The 12,569-nt window shown below is 48.2% G+C and overlaps 1 protein-coding gene across 2 annotated transcripts in view; it reads left to right on the top strand.

The window, feature by feature from the left end:
* Positions 1 to 12,261, top strand: part of LHFPL4 (LHFPL tetraspan subfamily member 4) — a 63,949-nt gene extending 51,688 nt beyond the window's left edge. The window contains exons 2-4 of one of the 2 annotated variants that reach the window (XM_038408369.2): positions 1,280 to 1,516; positions 5,004 to 5,020; positions 9,201 to 12,261. In XM_038408369.2, coding sequence (XP_038264297.1) covers positions 1,280 to 1,516; positions 5,004 to 5,020; positions 9,201 to 9,209 — 263 coding nt within the window. In that variant the 3' untranslated portion in view covers positions 9,210 to 12,261. The remainder of the gene's footprint in view (positions 1 to 1,279; positions 1,517 to 5,003; positions 5,021 to 9,200) is intronic. The other variant, XM_038408370.2, reaches the window with a different exon arrangement.
* Positions 12,262 to 12,569: the final 308 nt, after the last annotated feature.

Below are 12,569 nucleotides of genomic sequence, written 5' to 3'. Positions count from 1 at the left end.
TGTTACATTGACACTTTAGCAACCAAACTTGTCATCTTACTAAAAAGAGATATCAAGTAAGTTTGACAGGATGTTTTTCTTAAAACTATGTTCACTGACATTAGTTATATTACCTTCCTTTAATTCTTTAGTAATTGAGTCCCATATCAGCCTCTCCATTATCTTGCCAGAGATTGATTTCAGGCTGACAGAAATAATCAATTACCTTGCTCATCCTTTTTGCCCTTTTTTAATATTGGTACTACATTAGCTTTCTTCTGGGATTTACCCAGTGTTCCAAGACTAATTGAAAATCAGCATTAACAGTCCAGCTAGCTCTTTTAAAACTCCTGAATGCAGGTTATCTAGACCTGCTGATTTTAGGAATGAATTGAATAAGAATGATAAAGAGATATTGGCTAGCATGTCAGTGACCACGGTCCATCCTCTGCACTGAATGAGGCAGAGGTCCTGTGATCATGTAATTAAACACTGTATCATAAAGCATATGCACAAGGGGCCAAATTAAGGTTAGAGAGAAAACCTTACCTCTGGCATTTCCTAACTTTTGAGTGCTTGACTTTGCAACCTCAATAGCATTCTTTTAATATAATTTTAAAGTGTAATTTCCTAGGTTTTTAGGAAAGCAAACTAAAAATATACACCCAGAAATCCCATCACGTAGAACCCTATTGACTCCCACAGGGACCATCAGCTGGGTTGGAACCTTTAGCTCAGTAGCACAACCCCTACCACTTGGGCTAATGGAATAAGGAGTAGCAGCTGCAGGCTGATACCATTTATGTGGATCACCCACTAGAAGGGGATGAGACACACTTTACTAGCCAGTTTCACAGCTGTTTGCTAATGGTCAAAGAGCATTGAGAAGCACAGATTTTAAGGCTAGAGGGATCCTGATGAACATCTAATCTGACCTTCTGCATAATACTGGCCAGAGGACTGCCCTGAACGAATTTCTGCTTCAAGTCCAATAGCTAGGCTTGAACTACAGTGTATCTTTTAGGAAAAAAATCCTATCTTGATTTGAAAATTGCCAGTGCTGGAGAATCACCACTTCCCTTGGTGAGTTGTCCAGTGGTTAATTACTCTCTTTGCTTAAAGAAAGAAAGAAAAACAGTGATTTCAAGTCTGAGGGTATCTAGCTTCAACTTCCAGCTGTTGGATCTCATTATATTCTTGTCTGCTAGATTGAAGAGCCTGCTATTATCAAATTTCTCTCTCTCTCTCTCCCCCCCTCCCCCTCCCGCTCCGGTCCCTGTATCCCTCTTTTCCTGTCCAGCACTCTGCCTGGTGCTGGGCTGTATGATATTTCCAGATGGCTGGGATGCAGAGACTGTCAGGGACATGTGCGGGGAGAAGACAGGGAAGTACTCGTTGGGCGATTGTTCTGTACGCTGGGCCTACATCCTTGCCATCATTGGCATCCTCAACGCCCTCATCCTCTCCTTCCTGGCCTTTGTCCTTGGCAACCGGCAGAATGATTTGCTTCATGAAGAGCTCAAGACAGAGAACAAAGGTAAGAGCTACTCCTACCCCCATCCCACCTATGCCTCCACAATAGGATGTAGCAAAGGTTTTTCTCCTGGCTGAGTCCCTTCCAGCCCCTCTCCCTGCTTAAATGAATCCAGATAGTGCTAGGACTTAAGAATTCCAATGCCACCCTCTCCACACTGCACTGTATCTCTATTCCTCTTCTCATCTAGTCAGTATCTCTTTCACAGCCATGGTACCACCAAAAGTGCTGAAGCCTGAAAAATTCCTGATAAGCCCAAGTCTCTGGCCAGATATGTGGATGCCAGTCCCTGTCCTGTTGGGGGTACAAGTAGCCACCAAGATCTGTGCAGAGCTATGTGCAAGCAGAACCTTCCCACATTACACGCAATCCTGTTCTCTCTCTCTCTCTGGTTTTCCTGGAGCCTGGTCCAGACCTGCCCATAATTAACACTATAAATAGGGTCAGCTGGAGAGGAGAGGAGCACTCCACATTTAGCTGCGGCGAAGGATCCTGAGCCACCCTGTGGGACACAGTAAAACTTAATAAATATTTTACAGGCCCTAGGTTTTCCAGACAGCACAAGAACCTGCTCCAGGGGACAGGCTTCCAAATGGTTCTACTAAGGTCAGGTCAGGGCAAGGGGGACAGTGTCACATTCCCAATTAACCCTAACAGAATCTGCCCCAGCTAATCCTATCTGCTGGGGAGCAGCTGCCAGGCAGGTTCCAGCTCTAGGCATTCTGCTGGGTTTGTGAATAGGCAGGTTCTGTGACAAGGATGTCAGTCACCGTTCAGAGCAGGGGAAGGGGCTCATTCATCTGTGCATTGTGGTGGGGAATCCCTGCATGACAGACTTCTGTCCCAGCACCTCTGCCCCCTCCTTCGCTGCATTCCTCAGACACCCAGAGGCAGGAAGGGGGTTTAATGACTTATTATCACAGACAGAGCACAGTTAGCATTACTCCCAAACCAGCTTTCCTCTGAATCACTGTGGCAGCAGAGAATAATCTGTCCCCAAGGGAAGGTGACCCTTGTGCTATAAGACTGCAAAGGTCTCTGCTGGCCCATGACAAGATCAGAGTCCTATGACACCCACAGGCTAATGTCCCTGCTGCAGCTGGATTGATTTAAGGTACATTTTTATATGGTGAGTCAGCCATATCCATAACAGCAGTTTATCCATAATAATAGCATTTCTAAAAATAAAACCTGATTTGTGATTGGCTGAATATTTGTTTATTTTTGAAGAATGGCCATCCAGCCAGCGATCAGATTGGTGCGTGGCTCAGTCCCCCAGCCAATCAGATTAGCCAGTGCAGTTTCAACTTGGAACACTGGAATGGCCAGGTGGGAGCAGTCCACACAGGTTCATGTAGCCCAGTCTCCTATTGCTGAGAGCAGCCAGGCCCAGCTGCTTCCAAGGAAGGTGTGATAGCCCCTGAATGGGCAGTTAGAGCAGACCCTGCTCATAGGGGAAGTTTCTTCCTAACTCCTCAGTCAGAGGCTGGTCCTGTCTCTGAAGCAGGAGGGTTTGTATTCCTCCCATAACTGGTGCATTAACAATATCTCTAATTCTCTCATTTGTGGCACCCGTCCTCCTCTCTGTGCCTTCTTGATTCTGTCTGTGCTTTGCTCAGCTGGTTACTTTATCTCTTGTCCTGGGCATCACTAAAATTTGAACAAAGGTCAGAAGGGCCTAAAGGGCCTAAGTGGAAATGTAATTAATCACAATAAATCTACTGGCCTTAAAGTTTGCATCATCTGTTTGAATTAACCCTAGAGTTACAGTGGACATGGCTAGCTGGAAGCCAAGGGAAGAGGCTCTGAGCACAGGTGCATTAGGGTCTGTCAGTGGGTGGGTGGGAGCCTAGGTCTGACTGAATCCCTGGCCCCTCACCTCTGACTGGGAGAGGTTCACTGACCCCCAGCTGTTCCAGATTGACTCTGCATGCAGCCTCTGAATGCTCAGCCCATGCTTCTATATGGGAATGGGAGCTCTTCAAGCCTCAAACTGCCCAGTGAACTGTGCTGCCATCAGGCACCAGGCTGCCCTTTGCAGATGGTGCACAGCCATCTTGGGATCAAATCAGAGTCTCTAGAATAATAAATTACAGATATTCATAAAAATGTTTAGTGGTCGGACAGATCCATATCAAACAAGGAACAGTTCAGAGAAGCCATGTTCCTCATAACTGAAAAGGCAGGGAACCTGCTTAATGGGGTTTCAAAATATATGCAGGGTTTCCTCACTCAGTGCGTGTGTGTGTGTGTGTGTGTGTGTGTGTTTGTTTGTGCAACATGCCTCTATCCAGAATGCTAGGTAAACTCCTAGAAGTGAACTGCCACACTGAAGTAGCTTCATAGATCCCACGTTCATCTCTGATTCCTGCCTCATCCTCTTTCTGGGAGTGCTAGCAGAACTAAAGTGCATTCTTGTGAATATCCATTCTCCCTAGGATGGCTGCTGTTTGATATGGTGCTGTTTTGTGGTATACTGAGATACTAGCTACAGATGCTGTTCATTATGGACAAAGCCAGATACATAAATACCTGTCCCATTAGGGATTTTTTAACTAGATCATGGCTGAGTTCATTTGATCTTAGACCAACTGTACTCATCCCCTCACTGCCTGAAAAACTGGGAACTACCCAGTAGGTCAATACTCTGACCACAGACTTGCTCCCTTCCTCCTGGCACAAGAGGCCTGTGTCATAGCAACAGGGCCCTTTCAGCTGTAACACAGGCCTCCCCTTGGGAGCAGGGAAGCTCTTCAATGTTAGAAATAGTTTTCCCTCTGACAGAGAAACACAGATCCTGAAATTTGCCCTGTACTTCTCTATTGTCACAGAGACTGAAAAACACCCAGCCCAGAGATGAGGGTCCATCCAGGGTAGGGCTGAGGCTCAATGGCAAACAGTCTGAGGGGAAAAATATGAACAAATGAGACCAGATTCCCCTTATGCCTCAGGTGGGGATAGGGCTCTTCAGACCTGGGTTGGAGAGATGAGTGTGTTACTGTGAATGAGGGTATAGCAATCTGTCTATGGCCGTAGGTGTGTGCATAAAAATATCTGCGTATAGCATGGAGAGCTCTGGCTACACCTTGCATGTGTAAGCAGGTGCACTCTCCTTAATAGGGATCAGGCTGTATGTGCTTGTGTGGTGTATTGACCGTTCCATCCAGGAAGCTACATTCCCCTCCCAATTACGCTGGTGCAAATCCAGCCAAATCATCGGGAGGGGAAGCGGAGGAGAGAGTGTAACCACACAGTATTTGACCCACTGCATCTAAACCAAGACCAGATCAGTAGGATGTAGACTAATGAGTCATGAATTTGAATTCAGAGCAGCCCCAGAGAGCTTGGAGACGTGCCACGGGAGCCCCTTACTCTGAGTGGCAGCGCAGCCAGGAGGAAGCGGAGGCTGAGTCCAACCCAGAGCAGATTCCTAACTCTCTCTCTCTCTCTCTCTCTCTCTCCCTTTTTTTTTTTTAAATATTTTTCACAGATTTTGTTGGCACTGCGGTAAGTTCTGTGTGTTGCAGTGTGGCTCACCAGGCCTGGTTCCATCCTGTCCCAGTTAGTGTGTGCGCTGGGGGGGCAGGGAAGAAAAGGGTGTTGGGACCTAGGTCTGTTCTGTCTGCATCTGTGTGGGGGGCATTGAGCCTGGTTCTGTTCTGTCCCTGTAGCAGTACTACTAACCTTACAGGATCAAAAATCCTGAGTCAACCCCAAAGATGTTGAGATTAGCCCCCAAATCATAAGTGTTGGTTTGTGTTTTTTTTTTTAAATCAAATCATATTTAGCCTGTCTTGACATCTCAACTCCCTTCTGCTCCTCCTTTGTGTGTGTGAGAAAATGTCAGGCTGAAAAGACAGCCTTTAATGCCTACAGACATGCCTACCACTCCTTGGCTGTTCAGATGGGACCCCCACTCACTCTCTCCTCGCCCCTGAGATGGGGAACTACCATCCATTTCCTAACTACTGTCTTGCCTCCCTGCCCTTCCCCCAGATCTCTGCCTCAGCTTTCTTCCCTGATCTGTCCCACTGCACTCTCCTGCCCGATCACTAGCGCCTTCAGAAATCTGGCACAAAGAACCATGAGATTCTCTTGGAAACCTGAGCTATTTTCTGTACACATCTCAGAACCAATGGGCTGCCACACAGACCCTAAGCTAGATGGACAGTGTGCACTGAGTTCAAGTCTGAGGCTTTAAGACCAAATGGATTTGCTGGTTTAGGCCACAGTTTGGCCTAATTGCAAAACCCATTCAGAGTGCAGTAATTAGATTTATAATCCTGGAATCTTTTTAAGAAATCAGTTCCCACATTCAAAGCATTTCAACTTTTTAAAATTGTTCCATCCTTTGTATGTAATTTGATCCAGTATGTAATCATCCAATAATCTCTCCAAAACATTATCTAAATTTTAAAAATGACTAATTATAATTAATTGTGCAAATTGCTGAGAATACTAATTTTTATTTTCTTTATCTTTCGCTCCCACTGCCCCAAAACCACCCACTGCTGGGGGAGATCTTGGAGCAGTGGGAGGGAAGCAGTAATTCCCCAACTCCACCCCCATCTTCCCTACACTGCCTTGGGACCTCCTGTGCATGCAGCTGCAGCTCTTCTCTGACCCCCTTGACACTCTGCCTCCCACTTCCCCAGGATCCTCTGCTCCTTTGTACTCACATAGGGCCTGACATAAAGGCAGGGCTGTGGCAAAGACAGGTCTCTGTCAATCAGAGCTCTGCATACGTAACAGATCCTGAAAATTGGGGGAACAGAGATATTGTCATAACAAGAGCTCCTCCTGCAGGTTCATAGATTCATAGATACTAAGGTCAGAAGGGACCATTATGATCATCTAGTCCGACCTCCTGCACAACGCAGGCCACAGAATCTCACCCACACATTCCTGCAAAAAACCTCTCATCTATGTCTGAATTATTGAAGTCCTCAAATCGTGGTTTAAAGACTTCAAGGAGCAGAGAATCCTCCAGCAGGTGACCCGTGCCCCATTTTACAGAGGAAGGCGAAAAACCTCCAGGGCCTCTTCAGATCTGCCCTGGAGGAAAATTCCTTCCCGACCCCAAATATGGCGATCAGCTAAACCCTGAGCACATGGGCAAGATTCACCAGCCAGATACTACAGAAAATTCTTTCCTGGGTAACTCAGATCAAAATTGAGCAACTCACAATTAATTCACAAGAGCTGTCACCCCTGAGTTAGTGTGTGTATGGCATGGGGAAGGGTTGGGCTGGTTCAGTTCTGTCCAACCGTGTTAGTCTGAGAGGTGATGGGGGAAGGGGAGATGTTGTGGCAAGTTCTGACATGTCCCCATTAGTGGTGGGGTGGAGGTGTGGGCTCACCAGGCCCAGTTTGATCCCCTTCATGCCTGTCCCTTCTCTCTCAGTAAGAGGACTGAAGGGGTTGCTGTTCTGAACCACTCTCAGGATCAGCCACAGCCTGTTTGAAGCTAGTGCCTTTTCCAGCAGCGCTCCTCACACTCAGACTGGTCCAATGAATGGATCAAGTCCCAAAAAGGCAGTATCTTGTCACTACATGAGAGGACAGGACCACCTAGGACTCCATTCACTATTTATATCCCAGGAGCACCAAGGGACCCAGCCAAGATCAAGGCTCCATGGTGCTGGGTGCTATACATAGGGTTACCGTATTTCAGGTTCCCAAAATGAGGACACTGTCAGAGGGAGAGCTGGAGAGGGAGTACAAATGGGGGGTGCTAGAGGGGTTTGTATGTACTGGGGAGTACTAGAAGGGTCTGTGTACTGGGACGGGGTACCTGAAGGGTGCTGGAGGGGTGTGTATTGGGAGGAGTATTTGGGGGTGCTGGAGGGGGTATATGGGGGGTGTTGGAAGGGAGGTGTGTACTGAGAGGGGGTACTGGAGGGGTGTGTGTACTGGGAGGGATTACCTGGGGCCTCACTTCTGAGGTGGCGGGGCAGTGTCATTCTGGCTGGTGCAGACCTGGGATGTAGAGACAGTCACTGTCCTGATGAGCTCTGTCTAAAGACAACAAGCAGCATGGGAAGGATGAGTCAGAGAGACCGTTAACTGTGTGCTATTCTTACATATGTCTGTGTACATACCAGTGGGCTCCCTTACCTCCCCGGGATGCTAGATCCAATGCATTCTTGCATATACTTACAGTTTTATTGGCAAGCTGAATCAGGCCTTTTGCAGAGATTTTGTTTCCTGCCTTTAAGTAGGGTGGGCTGTAGGACCACAGAAAGGGTTAGTCCAGTGTTTCTCAAACTTTTGTACTGGTGACCCCTTTCACATAGCAAGCCTCTGAGTACGACCTCCCTTATAAATTAAAAACACTTTTAAATATATTTAACACCATTATAAATGCTGGAGGCAAAGTGGGGTTTGGGGTGGAGGCTGACAGCTCGTGACCCCCCCCATGTAATATCCTGGAGATCCCCTGGGTTAGTCCCAGGAGTGCTCCCCATGCAGCCTGACAGCGCATGGGGGAGTATGGAGAGCCTTCTAGCACTCAACAAATGGAGGTGAATGCCTCGCCCTTCCCTCCCAGCTGTCATGGCAGAAAGCGAGAGGAGCTGGAAGGGAGGGGACTTTGTGTGGGATGGAGTCAGAGGCAGCAAGGGCCTGACACTGTGTAAGAGCACTGCATCAGGGTGTCGCACTGGCAAGCCGTGGGGCTGAGTTGTAATGTTGTCACATGCTGCTGTACTGGGGCCCCCAGGGTGTGAGAAAGGAGCAGGGGCTCTTTGCAGAGCAGGAGTGGTGCAGAATGTAACCCCTTGGGCCTGTACAGGAGGACTGTAGCTTAGGGCTACACAGTTTATACCCATACCATAAAAGTAACACGCTTCCGCTGGCCCCAGGTCAGGGAGGGCTGCACAGCAGCAGCAATCACTGTGTAACTCACCACAGCTGCCAGGAGCTGCTTTCCTCCATAGCAGGTGAGAACAGAATCCCGGCCCCAGCAGAGTGTCCTCCTCAACTCCGTGCTGCTGGACAGGGGTGGGGTCTGCATGCCCTTCTCAACAGTGGTTCAGGCAGTGACTTTCACTGATGTGCTGGCAGAGATTCTCTCCCAGTTTGTCCCTGTCACCTTGCCATGCCCTCCCTGTGCAGGGAGTTTCTGGGTATCACTTGGATAAGGATCCTAGGAAGCTCCTGGGCCCCTCCATGACTTTGAGATCTCCACGCTTCCTCTCCAAGGGTTAATTTCCAGTTGGCCAGCTGAAGAGCTGGGAAATGATTGTAGGGTCTCAGCACAGAGAGATCCATGCCAGTGACAAGTACATTAGAAATGCAGATGGGCAAAACAGTTCCACACAAGTGGCTGCATGGGGTCCTAAAGAGGTGCCAGGAATACAGAAACTGGCACAGGGATGTTGTACATAGTGCCACAAGCTGCAAGAGCCCTTTCTTCCCTGGGAAGTTGCTGGGTCTGCAGGCATGCAAGGAAGCTGGTCCCAATGTCATAGAATCATAGAATCTCAGGGTTGGAAGGGACCTCAGGAGGTATCTAGTCCAACCCCCTGCTCAAAGCAGGACCAACACCAACTAAATCACCCTGCCCTGATTGTTACTATTGGTTACGTCAACCCCCTTGGGGTGCTGACACTGCCTTTCAGGGTTCTGGTGCTGTAGGTGTTGTGGCCTGGCTGGCACATGCTGATTCTCTGTGTTCTCTCCACAGAGGATATAATGTAGAGAACATGCAGCCGAGCCCTTATCTCACTGGTACCTGGCTCAGACGCTTTCTCTCTATCCTGCCTTCTTTCTGCTGCTGATGGTTCCATAACGTCAGCCTGAAGCCTCAGAATCTGCCAACCTCTCTGGGGATTTGCCAACCTTGCCCTGTGTCCATGACGGCCCGCCCATTTCATGTGACTCACCAGCTTTGGCTCCCTCCCCCTGCTCAGGGGTTGTATATGGAGGGAGTTTGATGCCAAATCCCCCTGAACCTGCTTCAAGAGGAGCAACAAACGGCAGTTTTGTTTCACTGAAAAAGACAGAGTTTTTAACAGATTTCTACATTCCCAAGATCCTCTGGAATTTCCATGCTCCCTCCGGAGAATGCTTCCAGCTGAGTTTCCTCCATATCATTTCCTTATGCAGCTGGCGCAAGCAATAGTCTATCTGGGACGCCCGCAGGACTGCAGCTCTGCAGACTCAGCCAGGAACCCTCCCCCACCCTGTTTTGTACAGCTCAGCTTTTCTGCACTCTGTGTTGGGGAAACCCAGCACCCGAGACTGGAACATTTGATACTTTTATGTGTAAATGAATCTTCTCTAAACAGGGTAAAGTTACTCTGAGTCCCCTGGGGATTCCAGCCACCGTGACTTTTTACTTTACCTCCATCCTGCCGGGGATGGCAGGAGGGGTTGCAGACTGACACTCACTCCCTATCCCAGAGTGTAGGGCTAGAAGACCTGCCCTGCCTGCTCCCTCTACTGATTGTGGGCCTCACTGCTTGGCCCAGCCTATATGGCTGCTGTGGCATCTAGCTCTCTATAAGCACTGAATGTAAACCTCAGCCAGGCCCCCTCATAAGGTAGAGCAACTGGAAATGCAAACCACACCTGGGGTGGGGATGGGAGTCTTTCCTCCCCTGCTGCTGGGTCTGTTCCCTCTCCGGGGCCCTCCTCTCTCTGATTCTGTCTCAGGCCGGTGCCAAATACCATACGCAACATATATGGTGCTTTTATCTCTACTGGCATAAGCAAACCTGCAACTTGGCATCTCTCCCTTAGGGCCAGCCTTGGAGGAGGGGCTAATGGAACAGAGGGAGGCGTTCTGTCCTGGAACCCCCTCCACTGCAGGAGCCCTGCCCCTCATAGGCTCCAGCTCCAGGCTGTGGAGGGCTGAGCTGCCTGAACGGTCTGTGGCCTTTGGCCAAGTGTCAGAAGAGGCAGAAAACTCCCCATGACTAAAGAGACATGAAGCCCTCCCAGACTGGCTTTCTCAAAGCCTCAGAGCTAGGAGTCCTGAAAGGCAGTGCCCCTTGCAGGGAATGATGCCATTTCCTGTTCCATCATAAAATCCACCATCCCAAGGCCTGAGCTGAGGGCTGAGAAATGGAAGGAAAGTCACCCAGAGTAACCATAGTGACAGCAGCACCCTCAACAGCTCCCTGGAACAGAGCTAAACCTTAGCCACACCCTGCAAGACCAATGTGCTCACATCACACCCTCTAGCTGGAGCAGAGCAAGAGGCTCTCCCAAGCACACACCCTCCCCTCTTCCCCACTCACCACACCAAATCCCACTGGCTAGGGATCTGGATTTTCTGGCCAGGTCAGTGTGTAAGGTTTCCTGTTTTCCTCACAGGCCCATGGGCACAGGCTTTATAAGCCAACAGCATTGGAAAGCATGCAGTCCTTGGCAATGCAATAAAGTTCTAAGCACTAGCACTGAAAGTGTTGAGCACAAAGTTGGAGGCAACCATGAGATTGTCTCTTCAGCCACATCCTGAAGGTGGAGTAGGAAGGGAAAGCATCCAAGTACCCCTGCAGCTAGAAGAAACTGGACAGGGCACATGAGGGGGCGGGTGTGCGTGAAAGAGAGAGAAATGTCAAGGGGAAAGGGCCACTTATTAACAGAGGCAGCTTGCCTGAGAGATGGGGAGCAGAGTGAGAGGCAGGTATTTCACTGGGCATGGTAGAGGCACAAGAAAGCTGCTGGCACTGAAATCAGGGTCATAGTTGGGGCAGCTGTTGTTTGGAAGAGAAGGAAGGAACTAAACAAGGATATACAGATTCTGCAGGGAAAAGGGAAGAAAACAAAGTAAGTTGAAGCTGCTAAAGGGGCTTTCACAAACCCCTCAGGGGAAGCAGCTCAAGATGGAAAGCAGGTTGGCGGTGGAGTCCTGCTGACTCCAGAGGTCAGGCATATTTTACTGCTCTCTGAAAGCTCGCTCTATAATGAGAAGGGAGCAGATTTGGGAAAGTAGGAAGCAACAAAGACTTTGTAAATATATCTTGAATAAGAGGCAGTTAAGGGGATAGTGGGGAGAGGCAAACACATACAAAGCCAGCCATTCTGGCTGGGCTGCAGCCCTGGGCACTAAGGGAATTAGTTGATTCACTTACTGAACCACTGAGAATTTTTCTGAAAAATCCCAGAGAAATTGGAAGGTGTGGAGAATAGAAGAAAAGCAAATGTAGCAGTGAATTTTCTGACAGGATGAGTGCAATCCTGGCAGTTCCTATCCGACAAGTCTAACCTCTGTTCCACTAAAATAATAGCAAATATCAAGAAAAATACACAAACACAAACCCTCCAATATCTAGAGTCGGGGTTCTCAAACGCCCAAAGCTTGGGTTACAACTCACAGGTCTCTTATTGACACGCTTCTTGTAAGCACCACCCCCAGCTCCTTCTCTTCTTCCGTTCACAATCAGCGAAACTTTGTTGTATCAATGACTGCTATTGCTTATGCGGAGAAGTCAACAGGAAAATACTGGGTGAATTTATAAATTTCTTTTAAAGCAATTTAGCCGCTAGAAACAAGGAGAAGGTGCCCACATCCAGCAACCAGCCAGTTCTCCACAGAGCAGTTTGAGAACCACTGACCTAGCAGATACTGCATATGGGGGATACAAATTACAGCTTATGTCAGACAAATGTGATTGGTTTTGTTGATTGAAGTGGAGAAGGGAATACAGTAGCTGTAATATATCTGTATTTTAGTACAACGTTTGATACAGTGTTTCACAAAACCTTACTGGAAAATATAATTCAAACTGGATTGGATTGGAACCCCGTGGTGTGGCTTGAGAATGTGTTTAATGAGGGGCAGTGCCCAGAGAGACTGGTTTGAATCTGGGGTTATTTACAAAGAGCTACTTAATTAAATTCAGAGAATAGAGCATACTAACTTGGGAGGAGTTACAAAGACCAAGAAGGGCAAAGAACTAATACAAGGGGATATGGAAAGGATAGAAATATAGGCAGGTTGCAACAGAGCAAGAAGCAATCTGTAAGAATGCAGCTAATACATCTGGGGAAAAATAATTGGAAGCAGTTATTCAGTCAAAGAGAGAGATGGAAAGCAGTAATGCTG

The sequence above is a fragment of the Dermochelys coriacea genome, chromosome 7, assembly GCF_009764565.3.
Source record: "Dermochelys coriacea isolate rDerCor1 chromosome 7, rDerCor1.pri.v4, whole genome shotgun sequence".
Classification (NCBI taxonomy): domain Eukaryota; kingdom Metazoa; phylum Chordata; order Testudines; family Dermochelyidae; genus Dermochelys; species Dermochelys coriacea.
Note: the sequence above shows the minus strand (reverse complement) of the source record. Positions and strands in the feature narration are given on the sequence as shown.